The sequence below is a fragment of the Netta rufina genome, assembly GCF_964035555.1.
Source record: "Netta rufina genome assembly, chromosome: 13".
NCBI lineage: Eukaryota > Metazoa > Chordata > Aves > Anseriformes > Anatidae > Netta > Netta rufina.
The window spans coordinates 13820067-13844255 of NC_140136.1; the positions used below are offsets into that span (position 1 = coordinate 13820067).

At 37.6% G+C, this 24189-nt stretch overlaps 2 protein-coding genes across 3 annotated transcripts; one reads left to right on the top strand and one right to left on the bottom strand.

The window, feature by feature from the left end:
* Positions 1-194: 194 nt before the first annotated feature.
* SLC7A6OS (solute carrier family 7 member 6 opposite strand) lies at positions 195-7575 on the bottom strand. Its single transcript, XM_084294516.1, has 5 exons — positions 7377-7575; positions 6435-6797; positions 4333-4536; positions 3366-3498; positions 195-2848 (listed from the first exon to the last, which is right to left on the bottom strand). Exons 1-5 carry the CDS (start codon positions 7533-7535, stop codon positions 2727-2729), a joined length of 981 nt encoding a protein of 326 aa, XP_084150642.1. The 5' UTR covers positions 7536-7575; the 3' UTR covers positions 195-2726.
* Positions 7576-7585: 10 nt separating this feature from the next.
* Positions 7586-23820, top strand: PRMT7 (protein arginine methyltransferase 7). Of its 2 annotated transcripts, none has more exons than XM_084294514.1 (18): positions 7586-7742; positions 8044-8206; positions 8956-8992; positions 9772-9921; positions 11179-11287; positions 11624-11736; positions 12914-13155; positions 13297-13474; positions 14529-14656; positions 15458-15593; positions 16150-16233; positions 17626-17673; positions 18763-18852; positions 19513-19674; positions 20781-20855; positions 21603-21763; positions 22911-23007; positions 23609-23820. In XM_084294514.1, the coding sequence occupies exons 2-18, from the start codon at positions 8112-8114 to the stop codon at positions 23765-23767; spliced, it is 2064 nt and encodes a 687-aa protein (XP_084150640.1). In that variant the 5' UTR covers positions 7586-7742; positions 8044-8111; the 3' UTR covers positions 23768-23820. The 2 variants fall into 2 exon arrangements, with proteins under 2 accessions (XP_084150640.1, XP_084150641.1); XM_084294515.1 differs by having other exon boundaries at positions 7602-7738.
* The last annotated feature ends 369 nt before the right edge of the window (positions 23821-24189 follow it).

A 24189-nucleotide genomic window follows, 5' to 3' on the forward strand; every position in this document is an offset into this window, starting at 1 on the left:
CAGTGAACACAGCAGTATTTCTTCATCACGCAGAAACTTTCCTTTCTGAATTTGCTTTTTATTAGAAAATGACATCCATAAACTCACAGAACAAACCACTTTTTTTCTTCTTCAGCAGAAGTAATGATCCACGGCAGCACTTCTATCCTGAAAGCTAAGTAGCAGGGAGAGAAGATAACAATAAAACCGAGAATAAATAATACTGCCATATGGACTGATGCTAATTAGTAGTATTTGGAATTCCAAAGCTGTAATGCTAACAGCAGGACGCTCTGATACTGAATTTTAGTGTAGCAAAAGGTAACATGAAGCCAGCCTCTTTGGCCCACAAAGCAAGAAAACACTCAACTTCAGCTTCAAAAGCATTCCTTGGATTTTTAACTTAATTCAGAATGTTGATCTCAGCTGAGCTTAGTTTAGTGTAGGGCAGTTAGTAAATGTGTGCATTTAAGGTGAACTAAATCTCATAACCACAAGATTATGGTTGAATCCATGCATGCTTTAAGTGCTGCATGTTTGTATTGTTCACTTGAATAACAGAATATGTGAAATCTTTTACTGACTTCTTGACCAAGGTTATTTTGAACAAAAAACTGCAGATAATTGAAAGTTGCAGAAGATGTTAAAAACTGACACATAACGGAGTCTTGAGCTATGCTTATGAAGCAGTGTTGAAATTTAATTGTTAAATGTGAGCCGAGGAGTTGTGCACAGTTGGAACATAAACATGTAAGGACTTCTTGCTATTTAATATAAGCATTCAGCTATTCTACTGCAGCTTTTTAGCCTTGCATATAACTAGAGTTAATTCACAGTAACTAAGTTGAGACATCTGTTCAGGTAGCGGCATAGCTTTAATAGGCTAGGGTTGGGGCATAGGTTAATAGTCATAGTAACCTTCCTGACATGAAAAAAAAAACACTTGTCTCCACTACCTCAACATCACCACCCAGAATTAATTGACCTTAAAAGTCCCTACCGCAACCTACAGCTCATGACTGATGTCAATTTAACATGCTATTAGCCATTTATTACAGACTTAAGTAGGAGGGTGCTGAAATAGTTTTAGTGCCTCAATGGGTAACTGTCAGGTCAGGGGGATCCTTCTTGCAGAAGTGACTCAAAACTGGAGGAGAGATTCAGTATTGTAAGAGTCCTCAAATATTTAAAGATCAGCCAGATGGACAAGTTACATTTTTATACACTCTGCATGTAAAATTACAAAGGTGATGGTACCAGGTTATCAGCTGGTATCTGCAGTATAGCAAAAGCAAAGTATCTAACAAAGGGAACAAGCTGTACCTTTCCAGAAACTTAAACCAAAGTGAGACTAGCATTCAGTTCCCTGCTTTCTTCTGGACTCAAAGGAAGTTTAACTATGCCTGGAAGCAGTGTAAGATAATAAGAACTCTTGCAGGCTTTAATTCTGCACACATCAACAAGGAATGACAATACCTGCATTTTCAATAATTGTTACACAACAGAACATGGCGCTCAGTACGGTTTCGGTAGGCTTTGGTGGTTGCTGTGGCTTAGCTTTTGCTTGTTCTGTGTATTAAAATTCAGAAGCCAGACAGTGATCACTTGCCTCTGAAGAAGATGGTTGGAGGCTTTCCCTTTGCAAAGGCACTAAGACAATGTAATGCTGAAAAAAAGGGCAAATGCAATTCCTAGAACTTCTTGCTAGAAGTAAAGAAAATGGAGTAAGATAGAGGTTTTGTCAATCATCTAATTTAAGTAGATGTATGATTAAGGTGAGAAATAGTCTCAGATTTATTACGGACTGGAGCAGGTACGTTAAGAAGTCAACATAAAAATTCAGCTATCCAGACTAAAAAAAAAATCTGCACTCTGTTTCTCTGACAAAGGTAAAAACCAAAAGCTTGAGAGGTGTTGATTCTACTAGGCAACATTACATCGGTCAGTATCAGCCAGGTTACAGAAAATAAGACTTGTGCAAAGCTAAAGAAAGATCAACCTGTTCGAACGCTAATATTGCTTCAGCTGAACCAACGTCCCTGATCTTTAAATGAGCGAAGAAAACTTAGTCAAAAGATTCTTTATTGTACAATCCAAATGCACATGTATTTTTCTACCCTAATTACTGGGTTTTGGAGAGATCCAGCAATAAAATAGACACTCAAAGGCATTTTGCATGCTCAAGTAAATACGGTTTCTTGAAACGTAGGAACAAGTACAGTAGAAAGCATTAGGAGAGAGTGCCTTTTCTGGCACTCCTGTCACAACCCCAGCATTGCAGCATTGGTGGAACACTCTCTTTTAAATCACGTAGTATCTTCTGCTTGGAAAGAAAGTTTGTATTATCAAGTGTCCCAATTTATATCCACTTATTTAATATCTACCAGCTGATGCTGACTGAACATTGGTGACAGCTCAGATAGTGTAAAAAAAAAAAAAAAAAAGAAAAGAAAAAAAAAAAGCTTTTAGAATCTAATAGTCATACCTACGCAGTAAGTATCGGGGTGAACCATGCCAGTCACCAGTTGTTTCAAGATGTTATCTTAAAGCCAGCCACACAAAAATTTAGCTCATCTACATAAAGACTGGTTTCCTACTGTCCCGATAAGCACAACTTCTAGCAGAAAGTGCTTTCCCAGGTGTTGTTTTTTTTCCCTTCAAAATGTTTATGAATAGCCATCAGCAGCTGTCTGGATTTTCAGTCCTACTGCAACAGTTCTGTACATTCCATCTTCAAAAAAACGTTATTAGTCTGAATCCACATCCTGGATCTCATCGTATCCAAATTCCTGTAGGACTTCCTGACGGTATTTGCTCCATGTTCTTCGCCTGTAACATTGGTCATCATCACTGGAACTGTCTTCAGACTCTAAGGAAAAGTGCATCAACACATTTATGTTATTTCTTGGTTTCAGTTCAACAATTAAGTTTATCAGGCTACTGGAACTTCTTGAGTGATACACATTAATACAAAGTTTGAACAACTTCTGTATTAGGTGAGATTTGAATTCTACTTGTGTGCTGCAATGGGGAGTTAAGAAAGCAAAGACCGTTTCACAAGCATGTGGAACCAAGTCATCTATAAGCAATCCTTTGCAATTGCAGCAGCCTGAAATGGACTTAATTCTTAATTCTGACTGCAAAAACACCAAGATCCATTGTAGTTTGAAGAAAGATAAATCTCTGTTTATAAAAAAAAAAAGTTTCCAAAACCTCTGATCTTAAATCCTATGCATCCAGAAAAGTAAGATTTGTATATTTTAAAGCCAGGTACTATCTTACATGTTAGCTCTGCAAAACACAATGGAACAATTTAACTGTTCGCATCAGCTCCCCCTACCGTCTTCCTTCAGCATGCATCCAAATAATACTTAGGAGAGGCATACCTTTTTCTCCATCATCATCATCTTCCTCTGCTAAGAATTCATCTTCGTCAGGATAATCATTACGCCAGTTATTTTCATCGTTTTCATCATCTTCGTCTTCATATATTTCCCCTGGAACATTATCATCATCTACCTGCATATCAACACAGAACACAGCATTCATTATTAATACAGCTACTTTGAAGTGAGCTGTTTTTCATCTACCTCTACAACAATTATAAAGAGCCAGGAGATACTTATCTATTGCAAGCAATTATTCAACAGTTGCACAAAGCACACTGTAGAAAAATGTGTTGCAATGGCGATTTGCTTTAGGTGAAAAGTCAGTTAAGTCATGCATTTCAGTGTTCTTTTCAAGCATTTAAATGCTAAACTTAGACATTAAATTATTCGTACTCACTTCAACAGTTCTTTAATAGGTCAAGAAAAAGCAGCTGCAGGTTCCTGATATGCAAGTCTGATTACAGTATCCATGAATTGAAAAAATAAAGCTTATATTTAACTAATTAACTCCAGTCACTGAAGGACATTTCTTTATCACAAGAAAATAGTTTGTATTAAGATTATAAAGCCAGGTCCTCAAAAATTGAAAACTTCCTCCCTTGCTCCTTTTCCCACCCAAATGTATCTCCAACTACATACCAATTACTGCCTCCTACTTACAAATGAGATGTGAATTACTTATGTTACCATGTCAGAATTTGTCACTTTGAAGCCTGCTGAATTCTTCTTAGTACCTGAACTTCATCCCTTCAGTTTTCATTGTCATATTATAATTTGCTTGTCAACAGTAACATGAATGAGCACAGAAGTGGCAATTCCAGAAACCCTACTACAGAAGTCACTGAGCATAAGCATAGCATCTCCAACTATCTTTGTTGGCACAGCAACTTTTTGTCGTAGGACTCTTAAGTACATTTATTCACAACCTTTCTACTTAACAAGGGTCTATTTTTCACGCCCTTACCAGTTCATATTCTTCTTTATAAGGCTGTACAGAGAGGATATTATGGATCCAGACAGGAACTGATGTTTCCATGCAGTAGATGTCATAAACGTACTCATCTTCTTTCTCACGGTGTTCCACTTTTTTATCATCTTCAGAAACATGTAAACGCTCACGGATCATCTCTACTGCATTGCAGAGAATCACATCTGGATCACCGCTTTTCTGTTGGAAAAAAAAAAGCAGATTTCTCCTGAAGCCAAACACAAAATCTTTTTTTTTTTTTAATTATATTTTTTCTTTTGTGTTTGTTACAGTAGCCAACAGCTAGCTAAGGATGACATTCTGAAATCTTACACTGAAACATTTTCCCATTGGAACACTGATATTTGGAACATTAGCAATTTAAAATAGAAAGACCCCAAAGAAATTTCCAATTACTGTAGTACTGTGCAGCTATGCCTCATTTCAGTTAATAGGAAAAATGGGGAAAAGTTCATCAGAAGCTGCTGAAGGAATATGAATAATCCTGTACAACTGTTAATCTGCTTCTGAAGATGTATGGGTTGAAAAGCCATGCCTTAAGATAACCTGTGCTTTGTAAAGCATTATGCTTTCAACACTGCAGGAAAGGTGTGCATACAGCAGCACTGACACAATGCAAGTCTATAGGAGAAATAATGAAGATGTGACAAATCAAGAGGAAAAGACTGACAGGCCCTTCAGAGAGGCCTTTTATTTCCTTTATCTCCTCATTAAAACAGAAGAAATTTATTCATGCCTTCTCCTTCCTAACAAATCACTTGCAATATCTTTTGTTTTAGCAACCTGCGTTTAAAAGTCTACAGGCTGATTTTTGCTGCCATTTTTTCTCTGCTAGAACTTTTTCAGAATATTTTTTGCCACACCAGTGGTATCCCCCAAACTACTTGAGTATTTCTGAGGAGGAGCTACAGACCGGCCTTTCATTCACTTCCAAATACTTACAGAATCAAAGAGAAAGCTTTTCTTCTTCCTTTCAACACTTACTGCTAGCTCTAACAGAGTAAGAACAAAGCTCTGATGCTACTCAATTTTATCTGTGGTTTTCTGAACAGCAGAGTGATAGGTAACAGTTCAACTAACAAATCTCAGGTGTCTATTTGAACTACTTACTCTGGCTTTATAAAAAGCATTTGATGGCAAAGCTCTAAAATGATCTACAAGAAATGCTAAAGGATGATAGCTGGTTCTGCACTGGCTTACCAAAATATTTTCTGCTTTAAAACAAAACATTTGTGTTTTCCTCAGAGCTGTGACAGGCTGCATACGTCAAGCAACCATCCTTCACTTACATACAGTGAAACAACTACTAAAGAATGCATACACAGCCCTTTTATCTCCTTTTCTGTATGGAGAAGAGTCTTTTAAATACAAAATCTTCTTAATATTCTGTACGCATGGAAACCTTACATAGAAGGCAGAGCTTCTGCATACTTGAAGTCATTGTAGATACTGAGCTAGATATTCCTCTAACCAAAGACATATTTAACTGATGAAAACGGGGGCTAAGTAGCCTATCAAACACCTGGAATACTGCTAGAAACAACATATACTAAAGAAAAAAAGGTATATTGGAATTACAAGAAGGGGACATTCAAAGCTATTTTTTCTTTTGGTAAATCTTGCCTATAAGTGACATTCCTAAGCATTTGGGTGGATAAGAAGACATTAAATTAGGTGTTTGTTGTGTTTTTGTGTTTTTTTTTTTCTTTTCTAGCAAGCACAGAAATTAATAAAAAAAAAAAAAAACACACACACACACACATTAATCCACCTAACAGATGAATATGAGCATTAACGCATCTGAACAGAGTGCAGAAAAACAGTAGTACAAGTCTTTCCTGTAGAGGCCAACTCCATATGGCTTTTTCAACAACATTACTGCACTTTAGGGTCCTCATAGAACTTGTTTCTCATACAATGTATTAACTATTCCAACTTACAAATACCTAGTTAAAGCTCCTGTTAAACACTGGAATACTTACTATTCAAAAAAACTTCCACAACTGTCAGTTTGCCCACGTGTACCAGTCAACAGCAACATACAAGTACTCCAAGTACACTTAAGTCTATCTGCTGACCTGTGGGTTTGCTGCAGTTGCACTGGGGTCTTCTATCACCTCGTCTTCTTGTACAATATCAAACAGCTGGAATTTCCCACCACAGTCTGAACTCTCATCGACAGCACTCGTTTCCTTTTGCAAAGCATCTTCTGTAGTTTCAGAGCCTGGTCTGTCACCGTCAGTCGATGCCTTGCCATCTGCAGCGGGTGCGTTGGGCCGATGGCTGGCTATTACACGGTACCGATTTTCCTTCCTCTTCGCTTCCTTGGAAGAACGGAGCCCCTGAGCGATCCGCTGAGTGCTTCCTAAGGAGGGCCGCAGGCTTTGCGCTGCTTTGTCTCGAGTGAGCACTTCTTGAACGTACTTCTGAACTGGCTCATTCTGGGTAGAGGAACAAGAAGGAGAAGGAATAGATGCAATGACACGGTCAACACAGTAAGGCACACCCCTCATGCCGCTCACTGGAGGCAAGCAGCAGCTATTGCTGGCACATCCTATCTGAGGGCTGCAGTGCTAATGTTCATAACAACATCCAAGTCACTCCTACTGCTTCAAGTAATGGAACTGCCAGCCTGTTCTCCAGATATAGGAAGAAGGTACAAAATATTTGCAAACTGTAAGACTGTTCTTATATTATTTAAGGACACATATACCTTATGGTATAGAAGAACTCTCCAAATGAAAACACGTGCCTCGAAAAGACTATGACGGTCCTAACTTTAAACCACAACACCCTTTACACCCTCGCCTGTGAAAAACAGCTCCAAGGAAAAAAAAAAAAAAAACGAAAAAAAAAAAAAAAAAAAACAGCAAAAAGCCGGGGGTAGCTCATGCTGCGTAGCTGAGCCCCGGCACAGCGAGCTGACAGCCCCCAGCCCCAGCCCCAGCCCTCCCACAGCTCCTCACAGCAGCCCCGCTCAGGGAGCCCGCCAGAGCCCCTCGCATCAACCGCGCCTCTACCTTAGAGGAGACGGTGGCCACCAGCTTGAAGAGGCTCCTCTCCACCTCGGGGGCCCCGCCGGGCTCGGTGCGGGGCCGCTTGCAGGCGAGCAGCAGCGCCTCGGCCGGCTCGGGGCCGCCGCGCTTCCTCTGGACGCGCAGCACAGCGGCCGCCTCCATGGCGCCGCGCGGGGCAGGCCGGGAAGAGGGCGGCCGCTGGCCGCGGGCTCCATGTCGCCGCGCGGGGCACGGCGGGAAGGGGTGGCCTGAGGGGGAGCTTTGGTGGCTGCTCGGTGCTTTGAGGGGAGGCGAGACCGAGGCTGGCTGGGAACGGGGAGAAGGGAGAGGAGGGTCGTCGTTTCCCCCCGCAGCTCATTTCTGAGGTGGGTAAGTGCTGCTTTCTCGCCGGAGCGGTTTGCTGTCAGCCTGTGGGCCCGCCCTCAGGCTGTGGGGTTCCCCCGGCATGAGGTATGTCGCCGCGTGGGGAAGCGTTTTGCATTCAGACAACGCCGTTTGATCGTATATTTTTCTGTGCTGAGTCTAAGTTGGAGCTTGAAAAGCGTTTATATGCCTCGAAGCAGCGATCAGCTTGCTGGCAGAGGCGGGTGTATGAGGAAAGGTGTGTGTTTGCTCGCAGAGTGAAAGTAATGTCTGTTTTCACTGGGTTTGTTTGTTTCCTTGTTTACAGACGCTATTTTGAGTGTTATATTGAAGCCAGTTCAGCAAAACTGCATGATATGTAAATAGAGATTGATCATGAAGACCTTTTGTGGAAGAGCTAACCCGACCACTGGTGCCATGGAGTGGTTAGAAGAGGATGAGAACTACGACTACCATCAGGAAATTGCAAGGTATGCTGGCAAATAACTGAACCACTTGCTTTGCTGTCAGTTTTTTATCTCTGCAGAAATTCCAGGGGCATGAGATGAGCAGACTGTACAACAGTCTAAATGTTACAGTGCCCAGGGTTTTATGGCGCAGAATTATAGATGTAGAATTTTGTAAAGTATTCTCCAAATAGTTTCAATTTTTTAAAAACACTTTCTGAGGTTCTGATTTTTATACCAATACTCACCCAATTGTGGCAAAGTGTGTTGGCTAAATTTATTTAAAATACATAACACAACAAATAATTAATGATCACCTGTTCCTGGCTCAAGTGGTTATTAATTTAGCTTGAGAATTACATTGCATTGTGTCCTAAGTTACAACAAATGCTAGCTTTAGTGAGAGGATCTTGGTAACAAATGACAGACCATTATTAGACAGCCTTTCATTGCTTTGTTTGTATTTGTATGAACTTGCATATGTCCCAGCTGTTATTTCACAGCTGTCTGATCTATGTACTGGATCCAATGCTGAAGAGCCATGCCAGCAGTTAATTAGTTCACTCATATGCTGATGACCAGACCAGTGAACAGACTTCATTCCTTAGATCTGAGAAATCACTTGAGTCCTTGAAGTGTGTGTCATGGTTATCTACATGCTCATGGGCCTTGAGTCTATTTGCATTAGTAGGTGAAAACCAAGGAGGTTATATGTGCAGTTCTGTAGTGTTTTGCACCATGTAGTATTTTGATTGCAATTTTATTTATTGTAGATCACGCTATGCAGACATGCTTCATGATAAAGACAGAGTAAGTATAGAAGCAAGAAACTATTGAACGGTGAGAAAATACTCGTTTTTCTTTTCTTGAGAAGCTGTCACTGCACGACTGTACAGGTTTCTTTGAAAGATGAAGTGTTCGGATTTGTACTCTTCAAGACCTGCTGCTGGATCAGGAGGTGCCTTCTTACGTCTGACTCTAGTACACTGCTGTTTACTGCTGAATATGATATTTACACTCAGTAGCTGTGTAAACTCAGTAGCTGTTTTACACTGCTGTGTTTGTAACCCCTCTTCATGGCACATAACCAAAAACTGCTATTTAGATATGTTGTTTCTCATGTACGAATGTCTTCCAGTAGATGTAGAGAGGTATCTAAATCCAAGATACTTCAGCTCTTGCCCTGCTGTAGGCCCTATATGAGTATTTTAGTGATTCTTCAGGGGAAAAAAAAAACAAAAACAAAACCAGTAGCATCTTACTTGGGTATTATTATTATTGCCTTCAAAAATGATGTATTGTATTTGTAAATTATGCATGCAGTGTAAATATATGACTGATTGGTGATGAGGAGAATGGTATGATAAGATTGATTTGCTGTAAATGAACTTCTCCCTCCAAAAATGCTTGCCTGTGCTGACAATGGCTTTGGTATGATGGTACGACTGTATAGCATAAAGAATGTCTGTAGGCCTTTTTCTGATTGTAAACTCATATAGTTTGAGAACTCAAAATTTCTGCACAAAAATATGAAGCTGAGAGGTCACTGACACCCCACCCCCTTTTTTTTTTTAATTTTATTTCCACAGAACATGAAATATTACCAAGGTATTCGTGCTGCAGTGAGCCGAGTAAAAGAAAGAGGTGAAAAAGCAATTGTTCTCGACATAGGGACTGGCACAGGACTCCTGTCTATGATGGCAGCTTCAGCAGGTGCAGATTTCTGCTATGCAATTGAGGTAAGCATTTGTTACTGGCTACATGTGCTTGCATCCATGTTTATAACCTCTAACTACAGTTGTTGTGTCTTCATGATCAGTCATGGGTGCATTTGCATTTCTGTAATTTGCTTTCTGAAGTGTAAATTTGATGCCTTTTTATGTGTGTGAAAAAGGTAAATCTTACAAGAATGTAGCTGAAAAGGCATAAAACATTTTTAATTTTTGGGACAGCTTTTGTAAATGTAGAGATCATCTAAGTCAAATTTTACGGTGTTCTGACTCTTCTACTTAACAAACCTCAACGCTGATTAATGTTTTTGAAAATTTTGAGTATTTTCAAACCATATTGCTGATCTTCGTAAGTTTCAACTCTTGTAGGTGGCTTCTAAGGCCACTAAAATGTGGATGACATCTTAATAAAATAACTGTCTCATAAACTGATTATACCATTCCTGTAATTAGATATGGCTGTTACGGACTATGATGCTCTTACTTATGTTAAGGATAACAACAGGAACATTTTGACCAGTTTAAGTTCTCTTTTTTTTTTTAATGTATATGAAGAAACAGAGAGCATTCGCTTGTCCCTAGGTCACAGTCTTTAGAGCTGTTGGTGCATAAGTTCTAATAGCAATATATTATTCCTGCTTTGGAACTTGGGCTAGGTTCCAAAGTGGTCACGAATTTCTTATCCTAAGTAGTCAAATTGTGTGGCTGGGTAGAATGTATAAAATTTTTTAGTTTAAAAACAATCTGGTCATTAAGCCCTTCCAACACACTCTTCATCATTATGTTATTTGCAAGCTATCTCCTTTCTTTATTATTCTCTTCACTCTGAAGGAAAGAGAACTTCTCTTCAATGTCAGTAAGAGCACATTTTTGGAATGTTCCAGTGACTATTTGAGTGCTGGTTGCTTTTTTTTCTTTTATTATTATTACTGAGACAGAGCCTTTTATAATGCATATACATCTTTATTTTTAAAAATAATGAGTTTGTTTAATGTAAATGTTAAAAAATCATAAGATTTTTTTTTTTGGTTTTCAAAAGCTAAATTGGCGTAGCTTTTGGAGACAGCTGATAACTGGGTTGGTAACGGTGACACTGGAAGTCTGAACTTTTCAAATGAGGCTTGCTGTCTTGTTTCATGGTAATGAACTTCAACCACAGGAAAATATACAGTTGAATTTTTGCAGGGCTAAACGTGCTGCATTTTGTGTTGTATTTTTGAAAGCTTATGTTAGCTTACTGGTTTGTTGTACTCTTGCTATTTACAGGTTTTCAAGCCCATGGCTAATGCAGCTGTGAAGATAGTGGAGAAAAATGGTTTTCGTGACAAGATCAAGGTAATCAACAAGCACTCCACTGAAGTTACAGTTGGGCCAGGTGAGAAATACAAGGCTAGGTTAAAAATCATTGGCAACTACCTCAAAACCGTGAAGGAATATGACTTTTTCTTATTTTCTGAATGCTTTTAATTTATAAAAAGGAAATTCTTTTTTCACTAGAAAGTAACATTGAAAGGTTACTTTGAAAGAAAGTGTTTTTAGTAATATTTAAGTAGTCGTTTGAATTTCTTAGTAAACTTCTACAGGGAATTACTTTGCATTCTTCAGCAGGTTCTCTGGCAGGAATAAATTTTTGAATGACTTGTCTTTTCAGCATAACATCTTGAAAGGTTTATATGGAGTTAGTATTACAATATTAAATTATGTCTTTTAGATGGAGATATGCAGTGTCGTGCGAATATCCTGGTAACAGAATTATTTGACACAGAGCTGATAGGAGAAGGTGCGTTACCAACATACGAGCATGCGCACAAATACCTTGTACAGGTAAGAAAATACAGTTTGTTATTTATTCCTAGGGAAACTCTTGTCTTTTTTGGAGTAGGATGGAGGTTATATTTGATTTAGGCTTCTGTAGCGTTTGTAAATAATGCAGCAGCTGTGCTAATTTCTTATTCAGATAATAATTCACTACCTTCATTCCTAGAATAAAGCTGTTGGGCTATGTATCATAAATTGCCATCTGTGAAATTATGCCTAATTTTATATTAAAACTAATAACTTTCTGCTTAGCAAATGTCTTTCAGAAAGGTATCCAGTTCTAATTTGGAGCTTTCCTTAGGAGTTGGTTCCAATGGCAAATAGGTTCCAAGATGTTTTCAAAAACATTTTTTTTCTCCTCCTAAATTTGATGGGCTTCACATCCTAGGCATTCATTTTCCTTGTAAGTGTGGTTTTTTTGCCCGTGGAGATAGTTTAAACAGTGTATTTAAATTAACAGCCAATGTTTTTTTGTTTGACATGTAATCCGTGGGTATAATTTTATGGCTTTCTCCTCTATCCTTTTAAATTTTTCCCTTTAGTTAAAAGGTAGATGACAATTTAGCTTACTAGGCTTCATTTCATGTGTTTTACATATAAAGACAATGTCACTCCATAACTCTGTACAGCTTCCCATGTTTAAATTGTAATTAGTACGTTTTGCAAAAGCATTGTTCTTGGAATTCAGTTAGCTCATAGGTCACATTGTTTTTTCTAGAACAACTAGAAAACTGTTATGTTTTCTGCCCTTTAATCAAGGTCAAAAAGTTGTCGTTAAATAAATATTTAAGCCATTATTTTTCTGGTTTACTCATTGCAAACACAAATTCTGTGTTAATGTTGATAGCTTAATAGTTACGTGCCTGGAGAAGCTCCAAATAGATTCCTCATCTCAGTATGAGAACTGCGATGCTAGTTTAACTCAGCAAATAAACTGTTCTATTGTGTCAGTAATGTAACAAAGTGATCTGGCCTTCTGAAAGACATCTGACAGGATAGAAAGTATAAAATTTCACAGAGAGGTAAAGAGAAATGTCTCTGAAATATTTGGAGTTTAAGATTTCAGAGTTTCCAGTCCAACTACTTTTTCTTTAAATTGTTCCATGTTTCAGCTGATTTAATTCTCGTGCATGTTAAGAAGTCACTTTATTGAATGCTTCTACCCTTTGTTTTGAACACTCAGGAAGGATGTGAGGCAGTGCCTCACAGGGCAACAGTGTATGTCCAGTTAGTGGAATCCAAAAGAATGTGGTCCTGGAACAAACTGTTTCCTGTTCGTGTTGAAGCAGAGGATGGTGAAAAAATTGTCGTTTCCCCTTCAGAAATGGAGAACTGTCCAGGTGTTCCTTCTGTTTGTGATATCCAACTGAACCAGATGCCTTCAAGTGACTTCACTATCCTTAGTGATGTGGTGACAATGTTCAGGTAAGCTAGGCATTGTTCTGTTCAAAGCAAAATTTTCCTGTTGTGCTTTTGATATAAATTGTGCATTTGGCTTAGGAAGCAGGTGAGAATTTATGAAGAGTGCTGAGTATTTCTTTTTACAATTTCGATACTTCTCTGCAGTGTGGATTTCAGTAAGCCCGTAAGGAGTGCTTCGACCTACTACAGAGTGCAGCTGGAGCCTGTAAAATCTGGCAAGGCACAAATCGTCCTTTCTTGGTGGGATATTGACATGGACCCCTCCGGGACGATAAATTGCACAATGGCTCCATACTGGGTAAAATCCACTTCTGCTTTCCAGGTAATGCTGAGCCTTCAGATACTTTCAGCAAATGACTTGCAGTAATTATTTTAAGTAAAGGTCATACTGGGTGATTTAAGCAGCTGTCTTGTAAACTGTATAGGAACTTTGCTACTATTTTACATATTGGAAAATGATAAACAAAACACAGAAATGCTAACTTTATTATTCACCCATTTTAGGTTTGCTTTAATGTAGAACTTAAAAACTGAAGCTATCTTCTAAATGTACAATTCTTGATTTCTTTCTGTTACTTCCAAGAAATAAAACAAAGACTTCCACATATTTTTCATTAAATAGTCTCCATCCCTAGTCAAAATGTTAGTTTGTGTTGTGCTTCCATGTAGTTATTGTATAAAATTTCCAAATATGTGTTAGCTTTATTGTAAAGTATTTATATTTCCATAATGAAGAAGGCTGGTGTGGAAAAATGATGAGTTGATACTGGATATTTAGAGGAATGGGAGATGACTATTAAATCAGACTCCTGTGTTTTTGTATTGACATGGAGGATAAACTTAGTCAAACAGAAACTACACTTGCACTTACTGTGTTTGAGAATAAAATTCAAGACTATCAAACTTCAGCTTAAAACACTTGCAGTGCAGAAAACAACTTTTTGAAACACAAAACAGTGGTGATGTCATATCAAAACGACACTAACTGAGCTCATTTGATACGTGAAGCTGCAGACACTGGTCACTATCTTTAATTCAATATGGGTTTCTAATGTAAGTGAACTGTAGAGGCAAACCAGCATTAATAAATTATTTTTTTAATTTGTTTTTCATTTCATAAAACACAAACTTAGTCACTCAGCAAGCTTGTGGTATCTGGCTTACTCTGTTGTAAGAAATCTGTATCAAGTGCCTTCAATACCCAGTATTAGGCCTTAGTCAGCCCTGCTAGCATAAACAGGGTTCTTTCAACTAGTCATGTATCAGTGCTTTGAAGTCAAGCCCATTCTTACTGATTGATTTCCTGTCATTTGTTTGCTTCTCATGTACTATTTATGAGTTAATCCCTAATGTTTTGTCTCTCAACTCCTTTTCAGTGGAGAGATCATTGGATGCAGTGTGTGTATTTTCTGCCAAACGAGGAGCCAGTTCTCCAGGGTGAGAAGGTGTACCTGACTGCCTGTCGTGATGAGTACTCTGTGTGGTATAAGCTGCAGAAAGCCAGGTAACGATATGTAGGTTAAAAAAAAGGGTGGCACCTTATTCCAAGCTGCACTATTTGCTCTTAGATATGTGCTGTTTTGTGGAAGAGGAAGACAAAAAACAAGAGACTACAAAAATTACTAAAAATCTAAATGAACTAAAACTTGCTTAAATGAACAGGTGGAAAAAAATAAAAAATGATTCATAGAAACACAATTGAGCTTTGGACTGCAGCTTTATTCCTGGTGGTGGTATGTAGCAGAGAAACAAAAACTACTTGTGGTTGGTTCCTTGAACTCCTGAAACATAACTTAGCTGACCTGGAATGTAGGTAAGAGAGTGAAATAATTGCCATTTTGTCTCTCTTCATTTCCTATATTCCCAGTCAGCATCGTCTTTTAACTTGAGGAAAAGGCATAAGGATTAAGGAGCTTAATCGTGCTGGTTGTGATGACAGTAGCAGGCAAGATTTTTTTATTATTTTTTTTAAAAAAAAAAGGTCCAATTAGGAGTCCAAATGAGCAACTTTTTTCCTAAAAGTTCAAAGCCTAAAATACCTAACCACCAGAGACAGTCCAGTGGGATTTTATTTTTTTTTCTGTAAAGGCAAAAATTGGCCTTTTTGCCTCCTTTTATTTTGAAATGCAAAGTCTAAAAAAGTATCACTGGGGAGCTAGTAAATTTGAACAAGTACCAGTGGAGTCTATATGCACTAATGTGCATGCTAGTTAAAATGCATGAATTTACCTGTTTGGGAAAACAAATCTCTGATGCTGTAGTTAATCTTAAATTTAATTTCTGCTTCCCCCACACGTACTTCCAGAGGAGAAGACAAAGCAGATATTTGCGTTGAGAGTCCGATTTGTAGATGTCAGGCTCACCTTCTTTGGAATAGACCACGATTTGGAGAATTAAATGATCAGAACAGAACACGCCAGTACATCAAGTCTTTGATGAATGTGAGTGGATGTTACCTGTAGGTTTTCTGGCTTCTGTGACGGATGTGTGTATTGTTTTGTTTGCGGTGATTATTTTTGGAATCTCTTTCTCCCTTGCTAAGGAGTTTGCTCATAAAGTATATTTTATTTACATCAGCAAATGTAAGTTGGATTTTGTCATGGTATGACCTTTTGGTGTTTTTTTGTTTGTTTGTTTTGTTTATTTGTTTTTTGTTTTAATATCAAGCAGCCATTTTTGGATAGGAATTTGTAGCAGCTCTGTCTACTTGTGAAAAGCAGCATTGGTGGTTGGATGAAGTCAGGCTTTTTATGATCACGTGTGAAAATCAGAACATACATTCTTCTAAACACCCATTATGTGCTTGTGCAGACTTTTTCGGACCTAAAGCAAGGGGTTATATGAACTTAGAGTAATCTGTTCTAGTTGAAGTGGTTGTATTAATCATTGTGTCCTTATTTGCTATGGAACTGTGTGAAGTGGGGAAAAATGCCTTCAAAATGTCTAGAACTCTTTCATCTGGAATAGGAATAACAATGGCAATTTATTTTCCTGTAGGTTCTGAGAACAGATAGTGTTTGCCTTTGTATCAGTGATGGCAGTCTGCTGCCTGTGCTGGCTCACTATCTTGGAGCAAAGCAGGTATATTACTTCCTCCTGTTTATTTTTTATTTTTCCTGATCTTTTCATTTTAGCTTGGTATTTTGGGTTCTGTCATACTATGGCCTGTTATTTAATTATTTCCAGAGCCTCTTCAGTGCAAAATAGGAAGGAGGCTCCAATTGTATTGAAACGCAGGCTAAATTTGTCTCTGTTCAAGCTGAAGTCTAGCAAGATAACAGTAACCAATTTTGATGTTTACCAGTGCATAGCCTTGAATGAAAGTGCTGTTTTTCATTTCTCGTTGATTGCTGTTTACCTTCTTATATCTTGGTGCTTTCAAAAATACTGTTTCTACTGACCAAAATGTCTGGCAGTTTTTTTTCTTTTCTGCTCACCATTCTATAATTACATTTATTACCTACTCTGAAGTGAAAGGGCTGTAACAGCAAGATAAGAGGCTTTAAGAATACCGAATCTGTGTAGATGTAAAACTGAGCATTGCCTGGCTGGCTCCCTTACATACATACCTTACATGATGTGGGCTTGCAAGGGGCCTTCAGACTAAAATCTGAAAAATCAATTGGACTGAATATCCAGGAATATCTAATGTCTGATACACAGTTTGAAGTAAAAATCTATTCTGCGTTTGAAAGAGCAGATGAATGGATATACTCTGGATAACCTCTGAAATACTTAGCTTTGGGAAAGCTTCTCTCAGCTGAAAGGTACCAGTAGAACTGACACTGTAAAATACAGTGTGGGTAAAGGAGCTTTAAAAGATCAAATAGAATAAAGGATAGAGATACTAGCTTCAAAAGGCTGGTGTGCTGCAGTGCACATCAGAGCTCTCTCCAGCTAGCGTGATCAGATCGTGTTAAACCACACTTACAACTGGTAAGAACCTGATGGGGGTTGATTTGTTACACTGGTGATGGGGTTAGTTGTAAGTGACCTGTTTTCTTTCTCTGCTGAGCTGAAGTCAGGGTGATGCACTCCTTATTCACATACTTCTAGGCGGAAAACAGTTCTTCCTAAAGCTCCCATCAGGATGAGCCTAAATCTCCAAATTGCTGTCAGAAAAATTTGAACATCTAGCTGACGGCAGCCTGGGTTTGAGTATTTTGCTGTAAGACTTTCCTTTTTAGCAATATCCTTGTATTTATGCAGGGGTAATACGGGCCTAGAGCAAACAATGATATGTGCATCTTAAAAATGGAAAATAAATAGTTGCGGTCTATTGTGTGTGTTGTTTTTTTTCTTGTGCAGCTGTGAAAACACATTATTTAGCCTGTAGCTATTGAGTATATTTTGTTACTGTTTAAGAAGCATGTGACAATGGGCTGTAGAACGGGCATGTAGTTCATTAGGGCATCAAAATATTTCCCTTGCTGTTTACTATGTAATCTTTTAACTGTTATGTATTTTCTTTAGGTATTTACAGTAGAAAACTCTGCTGTGTCCCGTTCTGTCATGGAGAAAGTGAGTTTCAATTTTGTCTTGAAGTGGTAAATGAGCTCTTGGCATTTCTAATGCCAAAGCTGATGATTTGGATTGTCCTTACATAATTGCTTGGGAGTTAAATAAGATAAGTGAATGCATTTGATCATACAGTTTGACACAACAGTGGGAGGCAGAAGGATACTGGGGGGGAGGTGTTGTTCATGTTTTTTAATAAGTTGTACAGAGCTGTGTGCAAATACTTGGAGGAATATACATGTATCCCATCTGAGAGATGTCCGATCTCACAGCTGTAGCAAGCCGAATAGGTCACTGGGTATGTCGACCCGAGCAGAGGGAGTTAAAGCTGCAAGTGTTTGGTCTCTCCTTGCAGATACCTGCCTGAGCTTCTGCTCTGCTGCTCTCATTGTGTTGCTGATAAAAACCAAGCTGTTTGTTTCTGAAGTTTAGTGGATTGTGAGGGCATCATGTAGTTTGTACCAGTCCAATCTGTACTGCTTTTAAGAGAAAGTAGATGGTGAGTCCAAACTGCAGGTGATTTTTCAGCTGCTCCTTCAGGTAGAGTTCAGGTAGAGCACCTCTTGCAAAGTGCAGACTATTCAGAAGAGGCAGCTAATATCTAAGAAGTGATTAGAAGCAGTTTCTTGAAGTGCCTGGTCATCTGTGTCTGTTTCAGATGGCACTATATAGTCTTAAAGATTATAAAAATGTAGGCAATTTAGGATGCAAATCTGGTTTCAATCGCAAGCCAATCATACAGTGTATTCATAGTTCCAATAATATTTCTCTTTCTTGACTGTCCTTCCTATATGCTTCTGAGTGAAGGTGAGGCAAATGTTGCAACATCTGCTTTTTATGTACTTAATTGAAGGAATAGGAGAGTCACGTACTTTAGCTCACTTGGTGTGACATTTTGTCACTAATGACGTGCACCCTTCAGGAACAAGCTTGTATCATCCTCAGGGCTGAGTTAAGGAAGGCATTTTCTTAAAATTTCTTGTAGGTATTTCTTTCTTTCTTGTTTATTTTTTTCTTTGTTAAATTATTTTGATATAGGTTTGAATTTCAAATGTAGATTTTGATAAAGACAGAATATTACTTTTATTTTAGTTTTTTAAAGCAAATCATCTTGAAGATAAAATTAAAATACTAGAAGCACGTCCTGAGTCACTGACGTCATCTCATTTGGAAGATAAAAAGGTATGTAATAGTTGTCCTGTACTGAATTTCAGTGGCCTGGCAGGGGAGGGAGAGTGAAAATGACTTTAATTTTCCTTGTGTGCTACTGTACCCACAATGAACCACAGTTCATACAAAGTGTAGCGAGCTGACAATTGAGACTTTGTCTTCCTGAAACTAAGTAAAGCTTAATCTAAAGGCTTTGGGTTGGTTTTCTTTTTCATTTTTTTGCTTTGTTTTCCGAAGGATATGACTTTGCTTTCTTGCATAATCTACAGCAGTTTTAACAGCAGTTAAACCAGTTTAACTGTGTATGTGTTGCTAGTCTGTAGTTCTTCCTGAAGCCAATCAATAGATTGCAATCAGGATGTACCAGCATCCTTAAATGAAAATTTTCAGAGCTCTCTGACTCTTCTTCCAAAGCTTTCCAACTGAAAACTGCAACTTTTTTTTTATTGGACTTTGATGCATGAAATTTCATTTTAGAATTCACTGACTAGAACCCTAAAAAGATGTTATGCAGTGTAAGCAGTAATTAAAACTGTATGGAGAAGCTTTTATCTACGTGTCTGTGCTTGCTGTATAGCATTGTCATCTAGTGAAGTTGTAAACAGCCTGTGTTGTTGTTGGAGCTGTTGTTCTTTATGATAACGATTTTTATCTCTTCCTTTGTTTGCCAAGATTTCCGTTCTTGTTGGAGAGCCGTTTTTCACTACAAGTTTGTTGCCGTGGCATAACCTGTATTTCTGGTATGCTAGGACAGCTGTGTCCAAGCATCTTGCCAGCAACGTCACCATCCTGCCTCAGTCTGCCTCTTTGCACATGATGATCGTGGAGTTTCAGGTGAGGTTGTTTAGAACCACTTGATATTAATATGAATTCACTTAAAACTGAGTACTCTTTCAGGAGTTTTTAATGCCAAGGTTATCTTATCTTCATACTGTTCACTTTGATATGCTTTGCACTTACCACCTGAGGAAAGAATAAGAAACATCTTGAAAAAATGAGTTTTGCCAAATCAACAATCCCTTATCAGAAAATTACCTTGAATTTTTTTGCCATTTTCATTGAAAAGACTGAACATTTTAAAGTAGTTCTTTAGGTTATCACTGAAGCATGTCAGAACTGTGGTTATTCATAAAATGTTACGTTCTGTAAAATAACAATTTTTAAAATGATTTTTTTTAGTGTAAGAGTGTAAGCAGGATTCATAATTGCATGTTCATTTTCTTTGAATGACTGGAGACTGCACACAGTTCTAAACTTGGGCATAATAGGGGTCATACTACTTTGAAAAGTAATCTTTCAGAAGTTTTACAAAGGTACACTTTTTTTTATTAAGGGCCCTAAGATGGTCAGTAAAGATTATTAAGAGTTTGCTTACAGTGACAATGGAAATTACAAAAGTACTTAATATGCAAAGATTCTGTCCAGTAGCATAAGTGAGGGAACTCTTTAGTCTGAAACTCACTAAAATATATCTATGAAACAAAACATGGTATATTCACATAAATATAATCTTCAGTTTATCTTTCCAAGATGCTAGCTTTTTTATCTCTCTTTTCTTCCTTCTGATTTCATCAACTGTGTAGTTTTGTGTCTGAGCCTTGTTTCTCTTAGTAGTTTCCTTGTTCTAATGCACTTTAGCCTTGTTGCCTCACTTTCACCTTTAATTTGTGCATCTGAGAACATGTATGTTCTTTTTTCCTGGGGGACTAATCACCCACACTGCGTACATTTACATGCCTTTCACGGTTTTCTGCAAAAGTGTAGAGAATATGAAATGAGAAAATAATGTAAATCTGAATCGTCATGTAATAGGAAGCAGGTGTTTAAGGACAAATCAATCAATGTTTTTAAGTAGGTGTATGCAGTTTACTAACAGTTGAGTTCACAGATAAAGCTATTTCCAGTAACAGAGCTGAAGTATATCCCATTTTCCTTTTTAGGACTTATGGAGAATCCGGAGTCCTTGTGGCATCTGTGAAGGTTTTGATGTCCGAACTATGGATGATATGATTAAAGTAAGACGACTGAAAATAATTTCAGCACAAGTCTTAGCAAAAGAGAACAAAACTGACCTTGACTTAAGGAAAAATGTATCTAGTGACTGTTTAAAACCTTGAATGTTAGACAGAATAACATTGTTTCAGTTTCTCATAAATACTGTGGCTCTCTAGTTCTTGCAAAAGGGGTCTTGAGGTTGTGTGTTTCTTGTCATTTGTCAAGCTGTTCAGTTTTCAGTTTGCTTTGAAAATGCTTCCATTATCCAAAAAGAAAAATCCTGTTCTTGAAATTTTATTCTGTGCTTGAAATAAAATCAGGTGGGAGTTGTTTGTAAATGAATCCTGCAGGACTTACTTGCCCTTGCGGGTACTTTTGAGGAAAAAAAGGCTCTTTGGTGTCCAAGAAACAGGTATGATGGCAAGATTTTTATCTCCATATTTGAGGTAGCCATTTAGATTGCCTTTCTAGTCTTTGTGGAGGAGTACAGGTAGTTCTAGAGTAGAGTTATCTCAAGGGAGAAGAGAAGCTTAAATGCATTGTATCTTCAAAGTGCACGTTTTTGTCTGACTACTGAGAACTGTAGTCCTAGCAATTAATTCATATATGTAGTATATTTTTTCCCTTGTGCTTAAGAAGTACAGTCCTGTTCTCTTGGAACTGTATTGTTTAAATATTTTGGGTTCGGGATACAAAGTTAACTTGAAAACAAGGACTAGTTGCCTTTGAGTTGTTTTCAGATTTTTTACTTTTTTTTTTTCCTTCAGAGTTCTCTGGATTTTAGAGAATCTAAGGAAGCAGAACCGCACCCTTTGTGGGAATATCCTTGCAAATCACTCTCTGACCCCCTGGAAGTTTTGGTGTTCGACTTCAGAGAGACTGTACCACAACACTGTCTCAGCACAGAGGGTTCTGTAAATCTTTTACGGTGAGTTTTCTCATTGCAATAAATGTTCTCATCATAATTTATTTTTTTTTTAACCTCATCTTTAAACTGTGTGTTTGTTATGGTTAGCTAGCGGGATTGTACTTTACAGTTTTTAAAAATGTAACCTAAAGTTGTGGAATTCACTCTTGACATGAATTTCCTATGGTTACTCACAATGGGCTGTAACAGTAAGGGTAATTTCTCAGATAACATACCCTTATTTCATAAATAACATTTTGTCAGCTTTTACCATGATTTAAAACATAAACAGGTTAATTTATAGTTTATAGAAAACAAACTATTGTCTAGAAGATTTTAATTACAAAATTTGTTCCTTGTTGCTGAGTTCTTGCAGACAAAGCTTCTACTTACCTTTCCATGTTACTCTGTTTAACAGCTTTGAAGTGTCCATTATCTTTCCCTTTAACAATAATTCTAACAATCTTGATATTTTTTACATCATCTGAGATACTTTTAACTATAATCTAACTACAGTTTGTAGTTATTTCTATTCAAGAATGAAATGCAGTTAAGAATTAAAAAACAGGAAGAAGGTACTTTTGTCTATCTAGCTTACATAACTTAAACACTACTGGAGTTGTATGTTTCTCTTTGTGAAACCAAATTAATAATTTCACAAAATCCAGAACCATCTGCATACAGGGTCTCTGTGCCTTTGCACTGGTTGTATTTAAGAGGCAATGTGCTAGCATGACCTCTGCCCCTTGTGGAGCAGAGACTTGAAGTGAGATGAGATGTGTGGTTTTCCCCAGAATGCAGAAACAATATAAACTGGGTTCTCTGAAGGATGTACTCCCCAAATACACTGTATAATATATGCTGTGTAATCTTGACTGTTTGTTAAATGACCGTGTTTCTTAAGATTAGTTATGACTTATGTTCCTCTTCATTTTATTTTTTAAATTTCATATCTGCAAGTATTTAAAAAGTTGCTACCTATTTACCAGATGTACCTATTTATCTATTTTTTTTATTCTGCTCTTCAACTTTTATACACAGAAACAAGTTATTCATGCTTTTACAGCTCTCACCCAAGCTATGTGAGGAATAGGTTCAGTGTTTAAGATACAGTATTATGTAAAGATAATGTTATGATGATGGGTTTTGATCCCCTACCTCTCTTCAGGAAGGGAAAAAGCCATGGAGCAGTTTTGTGGATGGAATATCATCTTACTGCTGACATCTCAGTTAGTACAGGACTGATGCAGATTTCAAACGAAAAGGTACTCCTTCAATCTACTTTTATTATCTCTGTAGGATTACAGTGCTGAAAAATGGGTCTCTGCTGGTTATGCTTGGTTTATATAGTGCTCTTTGTTACACTCATTGAATATTACATGTATATAGGCAGAACTAGTAGAGCTATGTGTTTATACTTTTGGGGAGAGCGGGAGATGAACCTTAAGAGAGTCTGAGCTGTAGTTTGGAACTACATGCAGAACTCAGATAGGATGCTAGTTCAGAGTAGCATTTATACAAGTTACATACAACTCCTTTTATACAACTTCCCTTTCTCAGTTTAACAAAAGCAAAAAAATGGAGGGGAAGGAGTATTTTTGGTAGTCTATGTAAATATTCTTTGACCAAGTCTGTCTGTTGTCTACGACTTCAGTGCAGAGTGTGGCATTTTAGGTTGCAAGTTATGCACTCCTGTAATGAATGGGTGGTAATGAAAGTGATAACTTTTATCTGATCTTTTTATACTGAACTGAGAACAAGAACTCTTGTACTGTCATTGCATTATAATAATAATAATATCCAGTAATAGTCCAGTAATAATATCCTAGAGTTGTGACTACTTTCACTTTTAACTCTTTCCTGTAGGGAAACTGTGAATGGAATCCCCACTGCAAGCAAGCTGTCTATTTCTTCAGTTCTGTTATTGAATCAGAAACTCTGGCAGACCTTCCTAGTGCTGTCACGTATGCTATAAATTTTGACACAAAGACAGGAGATATTGCAATGGATTTTAAACTATTATAAAGTACTTTCCTTTTATTTCTAAATTATAATAAACTGATCCAGTATTCTTTGTATGGCAGAGGGTTTTTGTTTGTTTGTTTGGTTGGTTTTGTGCTCAGAAAGCAAACAAACTATTCTGAAAAATATTTTTAAAACTTTCTTGTTTTCAAAATATATAGCTGGGGAGGCAGAGAGAAATGTTTTAAGGACCTGTATTCCCAACAGGATTTATATTATATCTGTACACCTACTTATTGCCATCTGTTTCATTGTGAAACTACGTGGTATTTTGGGGTTTTAAATGTTAAGGGGATAAAAAACAATTGATGTACTGGCTATTACATGGTATATCAGTGGATGAAGACACTAATCTTTACACTGACATTAGATAGAAATTAGTTAAACACACCTGTTTTTTAGGCTTGCTTTTGCCGCTGTAAAAT

Coding starts and splice junctions, on each gene's coding strand:
- SLC7A6OS (XM_084294516.1), bottom strand. CDS start 7,535: ATGGAGGCGGCCGCTGTGCTGCGCGTCCAGAGGAAGCGCGGCGGCCCC. Junction 6,798..7,376: donor TGGCCACCGTCTCCTCTAAG/GTAGAGGCGCGG, acceptor TCCTCTACCCAG/AATGAGCCAGTTCAGAAGTA. Junction 2,849..3,365: donor TGATGATGATGGAGAAAAAG/GTATGCCTCTCC, acceptor ACTTTTCCTTAG/AGTCTGAAGACAGTTCCAGT.
- PRMT7 (XM_084294514.1), top strand. CDS start 8,112: ATGAAGACCTTTTGTGGAAGAGCTAACCCGACCACTGGTGCCATGGAG. Junction 8,207..8,955: donor TACCATCAGGAAATTGCAAG/GTATGCTGGCAA, acceptor TATTTATTGTAG/ATCACGCTATGCAGACATGC. Junction 11,288..11,623: donor TGAAGTTACAGTTGGGCCAG/GTGAGAAATACA, acceptor TATGTCTTTTAG/ATGGAGATATGCAGTGTCGT.